A 22,918-nucleotide genomic window follows, 5' to 3' on the forward strand; every position below is an offset into this window, starting at 1 on the left:
ATTCATTTATTACCAAGGATCATCAGCACCATCTATTGGCTATAATGCGGTAACGCTCTGTCCCTGTCTCCCAGTTGCTGAACGAGTTGTCACACTGCCATGAAAATCCTCATTCCAGTTTCTGTATCAGGGGACAACTCTCTGTCCCTGTCTCCCTATTGCTGAACAAGTTGTCACACTGCCATGAAGGTCCTTGTACCTTTTTCTGTATCGGGTGACAACTCTCTGTCCCTGTTTCTCAGTTGCTGAACAAGTTGTCACACTGCCATGAAGGTTCTTGTACCTTTTTCTGTATCAGGTGACAACTCTCTGTCCCTGTTTCTCAGTTGCTGAACAAGTTGTCACACTGCCATGAAAATCCTCATTCCAGTTTCTGTATCAGGGGACAACTCTCTGTCCCTGTTTCCTAGTTGCTGAATGAGTTGTCACACTGCCATGAAGGTCCTTGTACCTTTTTCTGTATCGGGTGACAACTCTCTGTCCCTGTTTCTCAGTTGCTGAACAAGTTGTCACACTGCCATGAAGGTCTTTGTACCTTTTTCTGTATCAGGTGACAACTCTCTGTCCCTGTTTCCTAGTTGCTGAATGAGTTGTCACACTGCCATGAAGGTCCTTGTACCTTTTTCTGTATCGGGTGACAACTCTCTGTCCCTGTTTCCTAGTTGCTGAATGAGTTGTCACACTGCCATGAAGGTCTTTGTACCTTTTTCTGTATCGGGCGACAGTTCTCTGTCCCTGTTTCCCAATTGCTGAGTGAACTGTCACAGGTCCTTGTTCAAGCACTTCCTGTTATGGGGTAACAACTGTCTCTTAGTTGTGCTCCTATGTTGTCACCATGTCCCATGCACCCCTGATTGAGACTACAAATGGCCGTGCTGACACACATTGTGCAGTGCACTGTTGTCACTATCAGACAGCAGGTCCTGTAAAAGTATGAAAGACAGGAAGTGGCTGAAAGGGGCTGCAGGAAATCAGAGCAGCACTGAGTTCCAAAAAAAAAAAAAATTTAACAAAATTATTTTATTAAAAAAATTGCACTTGTTTATTATACACAGCACCTCAGCCCTCATACCTGTACACCCCCAGGGACCAGAGAACTGTTTACATCTTCTGTTTATTTGGCAATAACTTAATCAGTATTTAACAAGTTATTATGTCAATTTTTTTAAAAGAAAAAAAAATTTCTTTTGGTAATATGGGTTTTAAAAAAATGACTTTTTTTTAATGGAATGTACAGACAAAAATAAAAAAAATATAAAAAAGACCCTTTTTTTTGCATTTTCTTCTACTGCAATACTGACAATAGTAACAAACAAAACCAGTAAAAAAAGTTTAAAAATCAGCAAAAACCTAGAGCTGATAAGGGTTAACTAAGGGGTAATAAGGGGTTAAATAGGATTTCATTTTATTAAATAATAACTTGTCCAGTTTCCTGAACTGATGTCATATGCAGAGGTCCCACTTTTGATCTACATACTGTATGAATGTAATAGAAGATACAATGTAACAAAGCATTGATTGTAGAGATAAGGAATGAGACCTCTACCCTTGTGTGTACGGGTGAATGATGGGTGAATGATACATTACTGCTTCACCACCGGACTTACTCCATGACACCTGCAGACTATCTGTAGGTGTCATTTTGACAGCCGGTAATTGCTGGCATTAGTGCAGACGGAGAGGAGCTGGAGGTTCACGATACATCCTGGAAACGATTGAACTTTTAGGACATACAGTATGTCTTACGTTCAATATCCTCAGGTGGTTTAAGTAATAATGTATCATTCACTGGCACGCATATAACTAATGGTCTCATCCCTTATCCCCCCCCCCAATCTTATCCATCAACCCCCTAATATATATTGAGTCTGTTCCCCAGCCAGTTCTTTCTGGTCCTGGCACAAGGAGAGGAGCTGGACATAAGAGATACATCCTAGAAAGGTTATTGGGGTTTTAGGACGTATCCCTTACATTCAAAATCCTGAGCTGGTTAAGCAAAAACTAAATAAATGTACTATTTTAAAAAAAAATGTACCATTCACCCGCTCACATACAAAGACTAGAGGTCTCATCCCTTATCTCCCACCCCAATTTTATCCGCTATCACCTGGTATATATTTAGTCCATCCTCCAGCCGGGTCTTCCTGGTCTTGACAGGGGCAGAGGAGCTGGATGTAAGAGATACGGCCTAGAAACCTTATTGAACTTTTAGGACGTATCTCATGTTCAAAATCCTCAGCTGGTTAAGCAATAATGTATCATTCACCCACACATATGCAAAGACTAGAGGTCTCAGACCTTATCTCCCACCCCGACCTCATCCACTATACCCTGTTATATACCAGGTCTGTCCTCCAGTCAGGTCTTCCTGGTCTTGGCAGGGGGGGAGGAGATGGACATAAGAGATACGTCCTAGAAACCTTATTGAACTTTTAGGACGTATCTCATGTTCAAAATCCTCAGCTGGTTAAGCAATAATGTATCATCCCTTATCTCCCACCCCGATCTCATCCACTATCCCCTGTTATATACTAGGTTTGTCCTCCAGTCAGGTCTTCCTGGTCTTGGCGGGGGGGAGGAGCTGGACGTAAGAGATACGTACTAGAAGTCTCATTGAATTTTTATAATGTATCTCTTACGTTCAAAATCCTAACATGGTTAAGCAATAATGTATTGTTCACCCACTCACATACAAAGACTAGAATTCTGAGCCCTTATCTCCCACCCCATTCTCATCCGGTATCTTCTGTTATATATTTATTCTGTCCTCCAGCCGGGTCTTCCTGGTCTTTGTATGGGGAGAGGAGCTGGACATAGGAGATACATCCTAGAAACGCTATTGGAGTTTTAGGACGTATCCCTTCCATTCAAAATCCTCAGCTGGTTAAGCAAAAATGTACCATTCACCCGCTCACATACAAAGATTAGAGGTCTCATCCCTTATCTCCAACCCCAATTTTATCCGCTATCCTCTGTTATATATTTAGTCCATCCTCCAGCCGGGTCTTCCTGGTCTTGGCAGGGGCAGAGGAGCTGGATGTAAGAGATACGGCCTAGAAACCTTATTGAACTTTTAGGACGTATCTCATGTTCAAAATCCTCAGGTTAAGTAATAATGTATCATTCACCCACACATATGCAAAGACTAGAGGTCTCAAACCTTATCTCCCACCCCCATCTCATCCACTGTCCCCTGTTACATACTAGGTCTGTCCTCCAGTCAGGTCTTCCTGGTCTTGGCAGGGGGAGAGGAGCTGAACGTAAGAGATATGTACTAGAAGCCTCATTGAATATTTATAATGTATCTCTTACGTTCAAAATCCTAACATGGTTAAGCAATAATGTATTGTTCATCCACTGACATAGAAAGACTAGAAGGCTGATCCCTTATCTCCCACCCCGATCTCATCCGGTATCTTCTGTTATATATTTAGTCCGTCCTCCAGCTGGGTCTTCCTGGTCTTGGCAGGGGCAGAGGAGCTGGATGTAAGAGATATGTCCTAGAAACCTTACTGAACTTTTAGGACGTATCTCTATTGCTTAACCAGCTGAGGATTTTGAACATGAATGTATCATCCCTTATCTCCCACCCCAATCTCATCCACTATCCCATGTTATATACTAGGTTTGTCCTCCAGTCAGGTCTTCCTGGTCTTGGTAGGAGGAGAGGCGCTGGACGTAAGAGATACGTACTGAAAGCCTCGTGAATTTTTATAATGTATCTCTTATGTTCAAAATCCTAACATGGTTAAGCAATAATGTATTGTTCACATACAAAGACTAGAACTCTGAGCCCTTATCTCCCACCCCAATCTCATCCAGTATCTTCTGTCATATATTTATTCTGTCCTCCAGCCGGGTCTTCCTGGTCTTGGCAGGGGCAGAGGAGCTGGATGTAAGAGATACATCCTAGAAACCTTATTGAAGTTTTAGGACTTTTCTCTTACGTTCAAAATCCTCAGATGGTTAAGTGATAATGTATCATTCACCAGCACACATACAAAGAATAGAGGTCTCATCCCTGATCTCCCACCCCGATCTCATCCACTATCCTCTGTTATATATTTAGTCTGTCCTCCAGCCGGGTCTTCCTGGTCTTGGCAGGAGGAGAGGAGCTAGGCGTAAGAGATACGGCCTAGAAACCTTATTGAAGTTTTAGGACATATCTCAAGATCCTCAGATGGTTAAGCAATAATGTATTATTCACCCACACACATAGAAGGACTAGAGGCCTCCTGCATTCCTTATCTGCCACCCTGATCTCATCTGCTGTCCCCCTATTATATATTTAGTCCGTCCTCCAGCCGGGTCTGCCTGGTCTCTGCAGCTTCTGTTCGTTCTTCCTCCTCGAAGAAATCTTTATCAAGCCTCTCCAGGTTCGGCAAAGCAATGAGAGTTTCCAGACGGTAACCATCCTCCTCCTCAACTGGGTTCTCCCTCAGAACCAGCGCTCGCAGCATGGGGAGAACTTTTAGCTTCTCTACTTCTTGTAACTTGGGCACCAGATTACCTCTGCAGAAGGAACGATTGAAGGTCAGATTTGATGAGGATCAGTATAAATGGAATTATATTCAGTGTTAAAGCTGAACTCCGAGGAAAGGAAAAATGCTTCCTTGTAGTGGGGGCTGCCCCCTGCACTGCAAGGGTCAAGTGCTCTTTTAGGACTTTTACTTTATTAATCCTCCATTCCCGCAGGCTCCTCCAGGCTGTAACCAGCTGCAGTCTCTTCTGCCCCTGCTCTGGTGGTTGGATGTTCTCTGACATCATCAAGACCAATGCATAACACATAGCCTTACATTGGATGTGAGGATGCCAAAGGACAGACCACTGCTAACATGTAGTGAAGTATCGGAGAGTGCCAAATACTGGGGCAGGGGATGATCAAGAAAGTAAAAGTGCTTTTTACACACACCATTATCTCCAAGACAGGAAGTGAAGGTAGATCTCCCCAGCAGGACACACACAGCAAAAAAAATAACATGTTAGGGGCGCTTTCACAATGGTGACAGAACCTACCAACCTCTGAAAAGCAATCCATGCAGGATCACTTCATAGGGCTGTAGAGGCTGACAAGTGATCAGGTAGTGGTCCTGTTTTCTTCTGAATGTTTTTTCTTTAATGCAAAGGAGGATCTAGTATTTAAAAATTGCACCTCACCTATCGAGGTCAATAGGAGTGTGCTGAATACTCGACTTGCAGTTGCAGCGCACTCCTATTGACCTCAATAGATGAGTTTGACAGGCAGAGCCGCCTGTCAATCTCTGCAGGCTGCTTTAAGATTGTCACAGCTGTGGCATGTGAACAGTCCTGGCCAGCTGTAATGTTAATGGGGCGGCCTGGGGTTGGTGAAGCCACCAGTTTTTACTGCCCCCTTCCCCCCAGCAGCCCTTAAAGTGAAATTCCTGCCTAACACTAACTATTCTTAAAAATGTCCCCTCCCCCCTCCTCCAACCTACACTGCCTACCCTATGTAAAATAGATCTGTATACTTTTTTTCAGTCTGCTCTGGTCCGGTCACATGATCCTGCAGCTCCAGCTCCCCTGTGTCAGTCAGTAGCCTCTGCGGGGGAGAGGGAGCACTCAACAACACATAGAAGCTAATAGGTGATGTCTTTGTTCCTAGAATTTCTAGGTGTTGTCGAGCGCTTGCTCCTCTCCCCTGCAGCTGCCGTTCTTTGACACAGGGAAGCTGGAACTGCAGGATCATGTGACCAAGCTGGAACTGCAGAATCATGTGACCGAGCTGGAACTGCAGAATCGTGACTGGACCGGAGCAGGCTGAAACAATGTAAGTATACAGATTTTTTTTACATAGGGTAGGCAGGATAGGTGGAAGAAGGGGGGGACATTATTAAGAATAGTTATGGATAGCAAGGAAGCCTCTGTACCTGCCGGGGACAGCTGTGAGAATTATGTCCTAGTGGAAGTGATATTCATACCGGAGGTTCAGGTACTGAAGAGCTTGCATTTTCTCTGAGAAGCCGTCCAGGGTCGCCAGCTGGTTGTCTCTCAGATGAAGGCTGGTGAGACTGACAAGGTGCTCCAATCCTTCCAATGACTTTATATTATTCTGTGCCTGAGGATAACCAAAATTTAAAGCCCTCCATGAACCCACAAGACATTGGACTTGCAGACAATGATTCTTGTACACTTCCAATGATACATTCATTCAAACTCCTTCCTTCTCCTTGGGCTTGCACAGTAATATAGCTTCCTCTCCTTTATGCATTTTAATTTCATACTTTTCTTAGTCCTAGTGATGTCATCACTTGGTCTCTGTGCTTCTCTATGCAATGCAGGCAGGTCATAGCTAGTGGGAGGGGATGGTAAGGTGCTGTATATAGCTTCCTGCAAACATCACAGCATCCATGCTTCAATACTCCTCTTAGAAGCCCCCAGACCTGATGTAAGCAGTGGGCTGTCTCTTGGGAGGAGTTATGCAAATAACAAAATGCCTTGATGGGTAGGTATCAGTGTGGAGGAGTGGGTGTTCCTAAACAGGTTGTATTTGCATAGGTAACACCCACATGTGATGCCGTGCTTTCATGATAGAAAAAAAGCTGAAATTCAATAAAAGAAAGGGGTGGGTCAGGGATGGTCAGGCTGGGGAGGAAAAAGTTAGATGATGTTGGATGTCATCAAGCCAGGAAATGAGGCTGGGTCTATCTGACTTGCTGCAGAGAAGCACACAGTGTGCAGTGAAATCAGAGTGAGCAATTTCAGTAAAGGAGAGGAACTGGTACAACTGCGCAAGACTGAAGGGGAGGGCGGAGGCAGGATATAACAAGCTGACATCACAATATAATCCCCATGCAGTATGTTAAGATATACAGTCAGATTTTGGGATGAATTAAAGCATTCTATTAACTCTGCAGGTCTCCGGAGATTCAAAATCCCCCTGGAGTGGGAAGGTCACAAACCAAATTATCATAAGACTGCGATGTAATGGGATCAATAGGCATACATACTGTAGGTGTGGTGGTCAGGTGTCCACATACTTTTGGCTATAATGTTTATTCTTTGAACCTGCAAGCTCAAAAAAAATAAATTTTGTCCATCACAGCTATATATGCCAATTGAACATCCCATTTAGAAACAATGGCCATTGTTATGGAGTTGGCCTCCATATGTGGCTAAAACAGCCTTCACTCGTCTGGGAAGGCTTTCTACAAGATCTTGGAGTGTGTCTGGAGAAACTTGTATCCACTGAGCTAAAAGAGCATATGTGAGGTCAGATACTGATGTTAGATGGGAAGGCCTGGCTCACTATCGGCATTACAATTCTCAAAGGTGTTCAGTAGGGTTGAGGCCAGGGCTCTGTGAAGATCACCCGAGTCTCTCAACGCCAAATGTATCATACCATGTCGTTATAGAATTTGCTTCATACAGTCATGATAGAACAGAGAAGGACCTTCACCGAACTCTTACTACAAGGTCCACAGCGTCTTTGTACGCTGCAGCATTAACACTACCCTTCATTGGAGACACCTGGATCCAATAAGGAGGGGTGTCCTTATTGGAGGTTTGGCCTTGTGCAGTTGGTAGGTGTGATGGTCCAGTGTCCCCAAACCATGGGCCAAATAGAGTGATGTAATGGGATATTCAATAGGGATACAAAGGTATGATGGTCAGGTGTCCACAAAATTTTGCCCCATAGGTTTATTCTTTGAGCTTGCAAACTAAAAAAATACACACTTTATGGCCAAAAGTGACCTGACCATCATACCTACAGTATGTATGCCTATTGAACATCCCATTTTAAAACCAGTGCCATTGTTATGGAGTTGGCCTGGTTACAACAGCCTCCACTCTTCTGGGAAGGCTTTCCACAAGATCTTGGAGTGAGCATGGGGAAACTTGTGTCCTCTGAGCCAAAAGAGCATTTGTGAGGTCAGGTACTGATGTTAGGTGGGAAGACCTGAATCACAATCGGCATTTCAATTCCCAAAGGTGTTCAGTGGAGTTGAGGTCAGGGCTCTGTGAAGGTCACTTGAGTTCCTCAATGCCAAATTTATCAAATCATGTCTTTATACAGTAGGCTTTGTACAGTCAGGTTGGAACAGAAAAGGACCTTCACTGAACATTTACTACAAGGTCCAAAAAGTCTTTGTATGCTGTAGCATTAACAGTACTTTCATTGGAGACATCTGAACTCTATAAGGAGATGTGTCCTTCCAGCATTTGGCCTTGTGTACTAAGTAGGTGTGATAGTATAATGTCCCCAAACCAGTGACTCAATAAGGATGGGTGTTGTTCAAACATTTGACTTTGTGCAATAGGTAGGTGTGATGGTCCAGTGTCCCCAACAGGTAGGTATAATAGTCCAGTGTCCCCAACACGTAGGTGTGATGGTCCAGTGTTCCCAAACCTGTGATTCAATGAGGATGGGTGTCTTTCAAACATATGGCTTTGTGCAATAAGTAGGTGTGATGGTCTAGTGTCTTCAATAGGTTGGTGTGATGGTCTAGAGTCTTCAATAGGTTGGCGTGATGGCCCAGTGTCCCCAATAGGTAGGTGTGATGGCCCAGTGTCCCCAAACTAGTTTCTCAAAAAGGAGGGGTGTCTGTCAAACATTTGGCCTTGTGCAATAGGTAGGTGTGATGGTCCAGTGTCCCCAACAAGTAGGTGTGATGGTCCAGTGTCCCCAACAAGTAGGTGTGATGGTCCAGTGTCCCCAAACCTATGATTCAATAAGGATGGGTGTCTTTCAAACATCTGGCCTTGTGCAATAGGTAGGTGTGATGTCTATTGTCTTTAATAGGTGGTTGTAATGACCCAGTGTACCCAATAGGTAGGTGTGATGGTCCAGTGTCCCCACACAAGTAACTAATAAGGAGAGGTGTCCTTAAACATTTGTCCTTGTGCAATAGGTAGGTGTGCTGGTCCAGTGTCCTCAATAGGTAGGTGTGATGGTCCAGTGTCCCCAAACCAGTGGCTCAATAAGGAGGGGTGTCCTTTAAACATTTGGCCTTGTGCAATAGGTAGGTGTGATGGTCCAGTGTCCCCAAACCAGTGACTCAATAAGGATGGGTGTCCTTCACACATTTGATCTTATGCAATAGGTAGGTGTGATGGTCTAGTGTCTTCATTAGGTAGGTGTGATGGTACAGTGTCTCCAAACCAGTAATTCAATAAGGAGGGGTGTACTTCAAACATTTGGCCTTGTCCAAAAGGTAGGTGTGATGGTCCATTGTCCTCAGTAGGTAGGTGTGATGGTCCAGTCCCAAAACCAGTCACTCAATCACGGGTGTCTTTTAAACATTTGGCCTTGTGCAATAGGTAGGTGTGATGGTCCAGTGTCCCCAATAAGTAGGTGTGATGGTCCAGTCCCCAAACCAGTGACTCAATAAGGAGAGGTGTCCTTCAAACATTTGGCTTTGTGCAATAGCTAAGTGTTATGGTCCAGTGCCCCCAACCTTTCGGCCAAATAGTGTACATATATAGGAGAGGAATATAAAACCTGAAAATGAACAATTAGTAACAGACGTTGCCACCAACATGTTTCAGAGCTCCATCCTTGTGGAAAAGGCAGAGCCTTGAAACACAACAGTCGCATTGTCACTGCACAGTTTGGCTCTCCAGGCGAGGCCTGGATAGTTCAGTTAGCAGGCACACCACCGGGCTGTCACATGACCTATATTCCTGATTCATTCTGGAACTTGACTGGTGCTCTCCAGTCTACTTCCATTGGTACATTCAGACTTTAGCACACCTGTTTGTTTTTTGGTGGCAATCAGATATCTGTTCCTTAACTCACCAGGTATAGGTTCCGCAGGTTTGGAAGGTAAAGTCCGGTTGTGCTCTGCAGCTGATTGGCTCGTAATTCCAGAGTGTGCAGACTGTATAGTTTAATGCAGTTGAGACTCTCCAATGTACGTAGTTTATTCCCTGTTGAGACACAGTTAAGTCAGGAGGGTAAGTAGGCAAGAACATAAGAGATGTTAGTTCTCGTTTTTAAGGTTCACACCTGAGCTCAAGATGCTGTAATTATCAACTATGACCATCAGCTCCATTTAATGGCCATAAAGAGGCATTTTTCCTAAAATAACTCTATCAAAAGAAATACTGCATTATGACCACTAGATGGAGCTGATGATCATAGGTGATAGTTATATTACAAACAAGATGGCAAACATGTGTGGTGCCCATGTGAATGTCTTTATACATAGACCCCCCCCCCCCCCCCCCCCCCAAATGTTCTTCCAGTGTTTTTTGTTAGCAGGCATTTTCAGGCTTGAGCATTTTTGTTTTGGCCAATGGAATGCTTGTTACTAGGAGAAGGAGAGTCAGCATTTTTCAGGAGCTCCCTCTCCCACTTTGAGCGACAAGAGACATGGCGCTCATGTGTGAATGAGAACCATAGGATACAAGGGGAACCTACGTGTTGAGTGTTGGAGCTTTTCTAGAAAAGTGCTGAACTTTGCTCAGGTGTGAACCAGGACTAATCAACACTCAATTCCAAATTGCTTACAGCATTTAACAATTTGTCTCCACCCAAAACTGAAACAGGTATTTAAAGCTGAACTCCGGGCAAAAAAACCCAAATGTATTATGTAAATACTGGTGATTTGTCTAAGAACCTCATCCCAGTCAATCCATAGCTCTGGTGCCCAATATGTGGCTTTTGGCACTACTTGTGCAACCCTCTGGGCCCCTGAAGCCATTACTTTGTGTCTCCAATCTAGGAATCTTGAATTATTTCCCTAGTCTCTCAACAAATCTCTTTAGTAGGTCTGCAGACTCTATATCTTGTAGCACGCCCAATGTCTCTGACCATCTCCTGTAAAATGCTTGTAGTCTCTGACCATATCCTGTTGTGTGTCTGCCATCACTGAATATTATGTGTGGCCCTTTGCTAATGTCAGGGGTCTGCACTTGAGGCCCCCTACAGCAAGAAACTTGGCCACCCGTGTTCCATTGTGTACAAAGAAGAGCAATTTACATATATGCACAGGGGACCTTTAAGGTGCCAAATTGACTTATGAACAACTCATACAATATATCATATAAAAAAAACTTTTTGCGTTTGAGCTGCCCTCGCAGGAGCCACTGTAATGCACCTGGATCTTCCCTACAATCAGTGCAGAGGCAGTCAGGCACACAGCACTCTCTTCGACTCAATAATCAGTCTAACGTTGGTCTTTTTTGGATTTTGATTATTTTTTAAAGAACTTGGGGTGACGGAGAGGTGGTACGGGACACTCCACTTCACTTTACCCAGTCTCTGTGAGTAGTCTATATATCAAGTACAGAAAGCGTCACTAAGCCCTCTCTTTGGAAGCTAACCCGTCCAAGAATTCTGTAGGCTTGTCCATCCAGAGGAATGCGGCACACAGTCAATAACAACCTGGGTTTAGGTCAGTACTCACAATAACTCAGGATCTCCAGATGCCTCCTTCCAGTATCCGATGGATGCTCTTCAGTGAGCTCTACAGACCAGGTCCCCAAGTGCGGAATCTCTTGACTAGCTCCAAAACGGGATCCTAATAGCCCCCACCCCCAACAACTAGGACCTCAGTGATTGGCTGCTGGAACCAGGATAGCTATGGCAGGTGAGCCAGGAAATTGAATGGGGACATAATGGGGGATCCAAGGCAGCCAAAGCTGACAGCTTCAATAAAGCACTTGCCTTTGCATGAGTTGCCAAACGTCCTGATATGTAGAGCTGATAGTAGGAATTCAAGTCATGAGTGGACCTTAGGTTCCATTATGCAGTGCATACAGCAAAATCTAGTTTAGGGGCTCAAAGGCTCCCCCACCAAACGGGGAGCAACCACCCTGCATAGCTTATATATAAATGGTTCTTCTTGGTACACAGCTATTTTACCTGCCAAAGGAAAGTTATTTCTGTCCATCCAGTCCTGAGATTTACACAACCCCCTCACACAGCCAAGCCAGGTGGATGATACCACTTACAGTTAAGAAATACAATGGTATCCTCTCTCCAGTCCATCGTTCGGACTATAAAGTGAAAGAGCAGCAGAAGACTAGAGAGGTCAACCTTCTGATCACTTTGCCCATTCCTCCCAGTCCTGCCCATCCCTCTCATTGTTAGTGCTGATGTATAGGGAAGGGGGGGGTGCAAGTGGTTGATACAAAGTCCAGTTCCGGTACTCTTATCATACATGACATTTTTGTAGGACCAGCAGCTGAGACACCCCAGTAGAGTGGTTCCGTTAGTGTGACCATCACTCACCCATAGGGTTGAAGGACTCCAGCCTCGGGTGGGAAAGCCCCTGGAGGTTCTCTAGGTTGTTGGATGCCAGGCTTGCTATTTGTAGTTAGGGTAGTTCTTCCAAGATGTTGGCACTAACCAACTGATTCCTTCTATTGGCTTCCTGTCCTGCACCTCCCTTTCATTGTTAGTGCTGAAGTAAAGGGGGGGTGCAAGAGGCTGATACCAAAACAAATTCCTCTACTGACATCATACATGACAATTTGTAGGACCAGCAGTTGAGACACCCCAGCAGAGCATCTCCTTTGGTGTGACCATCACTCACCCATAGGGTTGAGGGACTCCAACTGCGGGTGGGAAAGTCCCTGGAGGTTCTGAAGGGTGTTGGATGTCAGGCTTGCTATTTCTAGGTAGGGTAGTTCTCCCAGTCCGTTGGCACTAACCAACTGGTTCCTCCTATTGGCTTCCTGTCCTTCCCCTCCCTCTCATTGTTAGTGCTGAAGTATAGGGGGGTGGAAGAGGCTGATACCAAAACTAATCCTTGTACTGAAATCATACATGACAATTGTAGGACCCCAGCAAAGCAGCTCCTATTGTGTGACCATTACTCACCCATAAGGTTGAGGGACTCCAGTCGCGGGTGGGAAAGCCCCTGGAGGGTCTGTAGGTTGTTGGACGCCAGGCTGGCTATTTGTAAGTAGGGTAGTTCTCCCAGGCCGTTGGCACTAACCAGCTTGTTCTGGTCTACACGTAGGCTCAGGAGATGGGTGAGAGCGCTCAGAGACGAGAGATCCTGCAGAGCATTCTGGGAGAGATCCACATAGCGCAAATGTATAAACGATTGCAGGATGGAGATGTCTGTGATCTCTCTGTAAGAGTGAAAGGTAAAGGAAAGTCACATTCGGGGCCAGCAAGTCCATTCTTTATATTTATTTGCTGCAACAAGTCCTGTTTGTTGTCCTTTTCCCACCAATTACATTCAGACTTGATGTGGAAAGTGATAGCGGGGAAAAAGCAAGAGTTAATTTGATTGGTGGACTCAGAAAAGGTCTAAATTAGGATAAATGGTTAACATAGCTGAGTCCGTATACCATATTTTTTCAGAGAAAAGTTGAGGTGTACAGAAGTAAACCAAGGGTTGAGCAATAGTACAGGTCCACCATGATTTGGGGCCCATTCCCCATCCATCCTGTTTCCATGAGTTATGAGCTGCAATGCAGGTGAACTGAAGGTGTGTTGGGGTTCCATTCAAAATGAAAGGCCCCACAGTGCACCAGATTGCAGTAAGGGCTCTTTCACACTGGTGGTAATATTTACCATAGCCATGGTGGATTGTTTTTTAAGGACTGTATAGCAGCTGCTGGCAGGCGTTTGGGGGGCGCTACTGCTTCCTCCTGACACCTGTTTTCTTTTTACTTTTTTTTTATTTTTTAATTTTTTTATTATTTTTTTTATTCTGCTAACTTTGTGAGTAGTACTGCTTAGACCTTGAAGAAGGGGACATTCCCCAAAAGCTTGTCCTCAAAATTGTATGTTAGTGCAAATAAAAAAAGTATCCCGGACAGTACTCAATTGTTTCTGTCGCAAATGCACTAATACGGCTACAATCAACTCAAACATACTTTTTTTTAAAATTGCTGATCATCAAGTTTACATTACAGGACCGTGCTGCAACTGCGAGCTGAATGTTGAGACCCCTCAATGGGCATCGCCACCAGTCAAACCCCTCAGCCCAAGTTAAAAAATGCTGTATTTGTGGTTCTTTTCTTCCTGTCGGGCTGTAATGGTATCATTCTGGGTGATGGTAAAACTGCCACTCAGCTGCTTGTAATTACTGCCCCCTCCAGCTGCCATTGTGAAACAGCCCTTTGTGCATATGCACCAATGCATAGGACTGAATGGGTTCTAAAGCCCAAATTTAACCTCCCCCTATAGTTGTTAGCCTTATACCCCCCCCCCCCCCCAGACACAAACACAATTTGATTGTATACTTACCTTTACTCAGATGTAATTTTGCTTGTCATGTGATGTGCAGGGTCCTCTTCACTTCTTTTCTATCACTGAGCAGTCCTCAGTCCTGCAGAATGCCGTGCTCTGAATTGTTGCACTGGGTGCAGGGTGCATTAGTGATGGGGGGAGGGGGGACCCATGATGCCTTACACTCACAGGACGTAGTCTGAATGACACCGGGTGTCATCAACCCAAAAGAGGACCGGCAGTGACCTATAGGTCTGCAGTGGATGGTGCCAGAGAGAAGGTGAGTATTGCAGAGAGGGATGCTCTTTTTTTTTTATTTCTGGGCTACCATTTAAAAAAGAAAAATTAAAGTACAATTGGGTGTTAAAGGGTTAGTTCACCTTTAATGGCTTGGATGCGTGGCCTTGGAACCTCAAACTCATGAGCCAGCCCTCAGGTTCATTCCCTACCCACGCACGTGCAGTCCGCACTCTCACTGTTTAGTGTTCTGCGAGAATGAAAGAGAGCGGACTGCGTATGCATGGGTAGGGAACAAAGCCAGGCGCTCATTCGTGACTTTTCAGGGGGTCACACATCCAACATATGCAGGATGGAGAGGGAAGGGCAATGGAATAAGCAGCTTAAAAAGTGAACTTTCTTCCACAAAATGAAGCCCCGCCTATCACATCGATGAGAATGTTGTAATGCATAATGAAGTATTTTGGCAAAAGTAATTACATTTGAACTAACCCATTAAGAGTGATTACAGAGTGTATCTGTCAGCAATGAGCTACACAGTGGCTTAGTGGTTAGCACATCTTCCTTATAGCACTGGATTCCGACCAGGACTCTAGCTGCATGGAGTTTGCATGTTCTCCCTGTGCTTGCTTGGGTTTTCTCCAACACCCAAAAGCAGGCTAGTAGGTAAATTGGTCTTAGTATGCGAGATACACTATATTGCCAAAAGTATTGGGCCGCCTGCCTTCCCACACACATGACCTGTAATGGCCCCCCAGTCTTAGTCCGGAGGGTTCAATATTGAGTTGGCCCCGCCCTTTGCAGCTATAACAGCTTCACTTCTTCTGGGAAGGCCGTCCACAAGGTTTAGGAGGGTGTCTATGGGAAGGTTGGACCATTCTTCCAGAAGCACATTTGTCAGGTCAGGCACTGATGTCGGGGGAGGAGGCCTGGCTCGCAGTCTCTGCTCTAATTCATCCCAAAGGTGTTCTATGGGGTTGAGGTCAGGACTCTGTGCAGGCCAGTCAGGTTCCTCCACCCCAAACTGGCTCCTCCATGTCTTTATGGACCTTGCTTTGTGCACTGGTGCGCAGTCATGTTGGATCAGGAAGGGGCCATCCCCAAACTCTTCCCACAAAGTTGGGAGCATAAAATTGTCCCCTCTAAGTACCCCTTCTTACAAAGGACAGGGTTTCTTTAAAGCCTAACTCCAGCTTTGCTTTCACTTTAAATTGTTAGTTCGGGCCAAGCTGGACCAAATGAACTTTACTAATTACTGCTCCCACTGTCAGGGCTGTATAAAGTCAGCAGCCCAACTCAATTTCATTCCAGGAATGGGATGGGAAGCCCTCGTACCACTGCCAGGACACAGTACTGTATGCTGTATGTAGCTGATGCTGTATACAGTTTATAACCGCTTACTGACCCGCCACAGTACATGTACTGCAGCGGACGTACTGGCACATCACTGCCTGTGTTTGGATTTTGGGTACATGCATGCGTTCCAACCCACCTACTCCCCTGGGATTTGACACAGCAGGAGTTTGTCAACAGATCCCAGTCAATGATTCATGACATGGACATGCTAATCGGCCATGTCAAATCACAGCCTAGATCTCTGTGTTGATAAACAACACAGGGCTCTCTACAGAGGGAGCAATTGCTTTGTTTCTTTTCCCTGCTAAGCAGGGAACAGAAACAAATTGGTGTTTAGTGAAAAGCAGCATGCAGTACCCACATTAACACATTGTTAGGCACACAATTAACCCCTTGATTGCCTTTACATCTTAACCTATTCCCAGCCAGTGTCATTAGTAGAGTGACAGTGTCCAGTATAATCACTGATCATTGTATTAGTGTCACTGGTGATGTCAGTGGCAGTTAGTCAATTCCCACAAAATGTAAATTATGTGTCAGATTGCCAGCCACACTCACAGCCACACTATAAATCACTGATTGCCGCCACTGCTAGTATAAAAGATATAACTAAAAATCCTAGTATATACATATATATATATATATATAATTGTTTGTAGACGCTATGACTTTCACACAAACCAATCAATATAGACTTTTTTTCTTTTTACCAAAGACATTTAGCAGAATACATTTTGCCCTAAATTTATGGATAATTTTGATTTTTAAAAAAAAAAATATTTTTTTTCCCACATTTATGGTCTTTTTTCGCTTATATAATAAAAAATAAAAAAACTCAATGGTGATCAAATACCACCAAAAGAAAGCTTTATATGTGTGAAAAAAATTATATAAATTTCATTTGGGTACAGCGTCAGTGATAGCAACGCAGTGCCATTGTTAGGCACACAATTAACCCCTTGATTGCCTTTAGATGTTAACCTGTTCCCAGCCATTGTTATTAGAAGAGTGACAGTGTCCAGTATTATCACTGATCACTGTCTTAGTGTCACTGGTGATGTCAGTGGCAGTTAGTCAATTCTCACAAAATGTCAATTATGCGCCAGATTGCTTGCTACACTATCACAGTCGCACTATAAATCACTGATTGCCGCCATTACTATTATAAAAAGATAAATAAAAATTCTACTTTATATATATATATATATATATATATATACCAACGTTTGTAGACACTATGACTTTCACACAAACCAATTAATATACACTTTTTGGGATTTTTGTTTTTACCAAAGACATTTTGCAGAATACATTTCGGCCTAAACGTATGAATAAATTTGATTTTGAAAATAATATGTTTTTTTTCCAAATTTATGGTCTTTTTTCACTTATATAATAATAATAAAAGAAAACCAGTGGTGATCAAATACCACCCAAAGAAAGCTTTAATTGTGTGAAAAAAAATGATATAAATTTAATTTGGGTACAGCGTCAGTTACAGTAGTGCAGTGACGAATAGCAATGAAGGGGATAGAACCTTTTGGAGCACAGCGGGAGCAGCAATTAGTAAAGGAAACAGTTCATTTAGGCCATCTTGGCCCGAACGAACTACAGTTGCAAGAAAAAGTATGTGAACCCCTTGGGATTACGTGGAGTTTTGCATGAATTGGGCATAAAATATGCTCTGAACGTCATCTAAGTCACAACAATAGAAGAACACAGTCTGCTGAACATAATACTACACAAACATTAGATGTTGCCATGGTTTAATTGCACATAACATGTAAACATTCACAGTGCAGGGAGGAAAAAGTATGTGAACCTTTGGACTTAATAACTGGTTGACCCTCCTTTGGCAGCAATAACCTCAACCAAACGTTTCCTGTAGTTGCAGATCAGACCTGCACAACGATCTGGAGTAATTTTGGACCACTCCTCTTCACAAAACTGTTTCAGTGTAGCAATATTCTTGGGATGTCTGGTGTGAAACGCTCTCTTAAGGTCATGCCACAGCATTTCAATCGGGTTGAGGTCAGGACTCTGACTGGGCCACTCCAGAAGGCGTATTCTGTGCTGTTGCAGCCATTGTTTTGTTGAATGACTTGTATGCTTTGGGTCATTGTCCTGTTGCATCACCCATCCTCTGCGGAGCTTCAGTTGGCGGACAGATGGTCGTACGTTTTCCTGCAAAATGTCTTGATAAACACTGGAATTCATTTTCCCATCAATGACAACAATCCGTCCAGGCCCTGAGGTGGCAAAGCAGCCCCAAACCATGATGCTCCCTCCGCCATGTTTTACAGTGGGGATGAGGTTTTGATGTTGGTGTGCTGTGCCTTTTTTTCTCCACACATAGTGTTGTGTGTTCTTCCCAAACAACTCAATCTTGGTTTCATCTGTCCACAGTATATTTTGCCAGTAGTGCTGTGGAACATCCAGGTGCTCTTTTGCAAACTTCAAACGTGCTGCAATATTCTTTTTGGACAGCAATGGCTTCCTCCGTGGTGTCCTCCCATGTACTCCATTCTTGTTTAATGTTTTCCTTATTGTAGATGTGTCAACAAAAATGTTAGCATGTGCCAGAGATTTCTGTAGGTCTTTAGCTGACACTCTGGGATTCTTCTTTACCTTATGCAGCATTCTGCGCTGTGCTCTTGCAGTCATTTTTACAGGACAACCACGCCTAGGGAGAGTAGCAACAGTGCTAAACTTTCTCCATTTGTAGACAGTCTGTCTTACCGTGGACACATGAACATCAAGGCTTTTGGAGATACTTTTGTAACCCTTTCCAGCTTCATGCAAGTCAACAATTCTTGATCGTAGGTCTTCTGAGAGCTCTTTTCTGCGAGGCATGGTTCACATCAGACAGTGCTTCTTGAAACCAGTAAACCCAAAACAGGTGTGTGTTTTTAAGGGCAGGACAGCTGTCAGCAACACATCCAATATCATCACACTGATTGGAGTCAAGGTTGGCTCACTCCTGGCTCCAATTAGCTCTGGGAGAAGTCATTAAGCTAGGGCCTCACATACTTTTTCCTCCCTGCACTGTGAATGTTTACATGTTATGTGCAATTAAACCATGGCAACATCTAATGTTTGTGTAGTATTATGTTCTGCAGACTGTGTTCTTCTATTGTTGTGACTTAGATGACGTTCAGAACACATTTTATGCCCAATTCATGCAAATCTCCACGTAATCCCAAGGGGTTCACATACTTTTTCTTGCAACTGTATTTCAAGCGATAGCAAAGCTGGAGTTCAGTTTGAAACTACAAAGTCAAATTCTCTCTAGCCATCATTTTCCTAAATGAGATCTACTTTGGTTGTGAGAATGGTGAGAACTTGGTGAGAACTTACAGTGACTATTATTTTTCTGCAGGAACTTACTTATCTTTAACTTCCAGCTTGACGAATGCATGAGCAAGACCATTTCCTGTCTTACATAGAAGGGACAGTCCTTCCTTCAGCATTTCTTCAGTGAGCGGCATGTGGGGTGGTGGCTGGAAATATGTAATGAAAATGTTCATTTATAGGCACTTGTTAGCAGCCATGATGTTAAGCACATCACCATATGGGTAAAGGGTAGAACCTTTATCTGCCTTTAATGCTGTGTCCCTATTCGGAAGCCCCCCCCCCCCACTTCCTGTCCCAGATCCCATGTTGTCACCAGCACAGGAAGTGAGAAAAAACCCTCCAATGGGTACACAGACAACAAAAAAAAAAATCTAATGAGTAAAATATTCCTATTGTTTCCGTGCTCCTATATAGAGGAGCACACCTTCAAGGTACAGATGCCAAGCAGAAGCTCATCTTCTCCCTGAACTGTCAACCCATTAAAAAAAAAAAGCAGCCAGCAGCACATTGTAACATTCAATACTTGTAAAACTTTATTGCTCCAAGACAAATGTCAAAAAAGCCCCGCCCACCTCTAGCTAACGTGTTTTACCCAACATTGGGCTTATTGTTAGAGATGAGAAGGGGCAGGAAAAGGGAGACATTTCTACAGCTACAAATCTCATGTGAAGATAGTGACAGAGATAAATGTCTATGCCCGAACCTCTTCAAATCTCACATGTGAAGGTAATTGTAAAGATACAAATCTGCAATTGTAGTGCATCACATAATGCTATTAATGAATTGGGTAAAATGCGTCAGAGGGGAGGGGCTTCTTTACAGTTTGTCCTTCTATAGGAAAGCAATGAACAGCTGACAGAAGCTTTAACCCTTTTCAAAACTGAAAAGAAAAGGTTGGCCTTTACACTTTGGGTCCTGTATATAAAACAATTTGTTGTACCTGTCTCAAGCATTCACACAGCCCTCACGAATAGTCCTCCTAATTTGCTTAATACTCTTAATATCCATAATTGTCAGCTCCATCTAGTGGCTATAATATGGTATTTTCCTGATTGAGATATTTTAGGGAACCGCTGAGTTTTGGCCACTGGATGGAGCTGCGATCATAGAAAATGAACATATTAGGCCAGTTATGGGGATTATTTATGACAGCTTGAGACATTCACACATCAAATTTAATATAAATAGACCTCTTTAAGTTTTAGACTTGAATTAGTTACAAAAAAAAAATTACAAAGGGAAATAAATTAAAAAAAGCACATGGATCATTTGATTCATCTCTCTTACTATCCCACCCGGTTTATTTTTTACATCACCTCCTCTTTCTCTGGCTCCTCCTCCTCTTCTTCTTCCTTCTCTTCTTCTTCCTTGTCCTCCTCTTCTCCAGCTTCGGCATCCTCAGCAGCCTCCTCTACAGGATCCTGAGTATCCTGCTCTTCCTCCTCCAACACGTCTTCCTCGTTGTCAGACATTTTCTGATAAAGATAACAATACTCATATATAAAACTGTTTGAGTAAAACACATTTGCCAAACACAAGGCCCACGGGCTGAATCTGGCCCTCATTGCATATCATGTGGCTCTTGCACCTCTCCTGCAGCTGCGGTGCCCCCCTCATCTCAGCAGTCGGCAGCAGAGAGGAGAACAGAACTGCTCCACCAGATCCTGCATATCCCTGTGCAGCCGAAGAGAGGCTCAACTCTGCACCCCCCCCCCCATCTCATCATTTGGCAGCAAAGAGGATGACAGGACTCCTCCTAAAGAAGATCCTGCACTTCTCTGTGCAGCTGTTGCACCCCTTCGTCTCCACCCTTACCTTGTCTCAGCAGTCGGTAACAGAAAGGAGGACAGAACTCTCCCACCAGATCCTGCACTTTTCTGTGCAGCACTGGAGAGGCTTGACTATGCACCCCCCCCCCCCCATCTCAGCAGTTGGCAGCAAAAAGGAGGACAGAACTCCTCAATAAGATCCTGTGCTTCTCTATGCAGATGTGGCACTCCTTTGTCTCCACCCCCATCTTGTCTCAGCAGTCGGCAGCAGAGAGGAGGACAGAACTCCTCCTACAGATCATGTGCCTCTCTGTGCAGCCACAGCACCCCCTCATCTCCACCTGCTCTGGTCTCAGAATTCAGCAGCCTATGGCAGCTGACTCCATCCCTCCTCTGGTCCTCCTCCAGATCCTGCACTTTCAGCTTCCCAGCTCTGCCCCCAACTTTTTCCTGGCAGTAGCACAAGGTAAGGGGGGGGGGGGTGCACTGTGATGTAAGGGGGGGGGCTCTTGACTTCTGATGTAGGATGGGGTGGGGTGCTCTGGACATCTAGTCTTACAGATACAACTGGCCCTTTGAGGGCAACCATAATGCTGATGTGGCCCACAATGAAATTGAATTTGACACCCAGAATATGAAAAATGAAGGAGAAAATGAATGTAGATGGATGGAGGCAACAAGGAGAGATCAGTGGGGGATTGTGATTGGAGATGGATAGGGTAATACATAGAGATAGGTGGAGGATTATGAATGGAGAAGGATGGGTTAATAAAGGGAGATAGGTGGGGTAATATGAATGGGGATGGATGAGGTAATACATAGAGATAGGTGGGGTAATATGAATGGGGATGGATGGGGTAATACATAGAGAAAGGTGGGGTGATATGAACGGGGATGGATGGTGTAATACATAGAGATAGGTGGGGTAATATGAACGGGGATGGATGGGGTAATACATAGAGAAAGGTGGGGTGATATGAATGGGGATGGATGGGGTAATACATAGAGATAGGTGGGGTAATATGAACGGGGATGGATGGGGTAATACATAGAGAAAGGTGGGGTGATATGAATGGGGATGGATGGGGTAATACATAGAGATAGGTGGGGTAACATGAATGGGGATGGATGGGGTAATACATAGAGATAGGTGGGGTAACATGAATGGGGATGGATGGGGTAATACATAGAGATAGTTGGGGTATTATGAATGGGGATGGATGGTGTAATACATAGAGATAGGTGGGGTAATATGGATGGGGATGGATGGGGTAATAAAAGTGGAGAGGTAAAAGGTTATGAAGGGGGATGATTGGTTAGTAACGGGAGATAGGTGGGGGAGAATGTATGGGGATGGGTGAGGGTAGTAAAGGGAGATGCTGTAGGTAGAAGATGACGAGTGTGGTTGTTATGGGGGTAATAAAGGGAGGTAGGTGGGGATTATGAATGGGGATGGATGGGGTAATAAAGGGAGGTAGGTGGGGATTATGAATGGGGATGGATGGGGTAATAAAGGGAGGTAGGTGGGGATTATGGATGGGGTAATAAAGGGAGGTAGGTGGGGATTATGAATGGGGATGGATGGGGTAATAAAGGGAGGTAGGTGGGGGATTATGAATGGGGATGGATGGGATAATAAAGGGAGGTAGGTGGGGATTATGAATGGGGATGGATGGGGTAATAAAGGGAGGTAGGTGGGGGATTATGAATGGGGATGGATGGGGTAATAAAGGGAGGTAGGTGGGGGATAATGAATGGGGATGGATGGGATAATAAAGGGAGGTAGGTGGGGATAATGAATGGGGATGGATGGGATAATAAAGGGAGGTAGGTGGGGATAATGAATGGGGTTGGATGGGGTAATAATAGAAGATAAGCGGGGGATTATAAATCAATGTGGACGAGGGGCAGTGAAGGGAGGTAGGTGGGGAATATGAATGGAGATGGATGGGGCAGTATGGAGGAAAGTGATGACAGTGTAGGGGTAATGTCTCCCTCGTCTCACCTCTCTCTCGCTCTTCCCAGACGTTGTCACTGCAGAAAATCTCAG

The 22,918-nt window shown here is 44.3% G+C and overlaps 1 protein-coding gene across 1 annotated transcript; it reads right to left on the minus strand.

Moving 5' to 3' along the window:
• Nucleotides 1-1,100: 1,100 nt before the first annotated feature.
• On the minus strand, nt 1,101-22,918 carry LRRC23 (leucine rich repeat containing 23). Its single transcript, XM_089662937.1, has 7 exons — nt 22,874-22,918; nt 20,416-20,574; nt 19,133-19,245; nt 12,788-13,044; nt 9,758-9,888; nt 5,940-6,076; nt 1,101-4,512 (listed from the first exon to the last, which is right to left on the minus strand). Exons 2-7 carry the CDS (start codon nt 20,569-20,571, stop codon nt 4,281-4,283), a joined length of 1,026 nt encoding a protein of 341 aa, XP_089519063.1. The 5' UTR covers nt 20,572-20,574; nt 22,874-22,918; the 3' UTR covers nt 1,101-4,280.

Source organism: Staurois parvus, unplaced genomic scaffold (genome assembly GCF_062004578.1).
Source record: "Staurois parvus isolate SC_StPar_1 unplaced genomic scaffold, SC_StPar_1.0 ptg001590l, whole genome shotgun sequence".
Taxonomy (NCBI): domain Eukaryota; kingdom Metazoa; phylum Chordata; class Amphibia; order Anura; family Ranidae; genus Staurois; species Staurois parvus.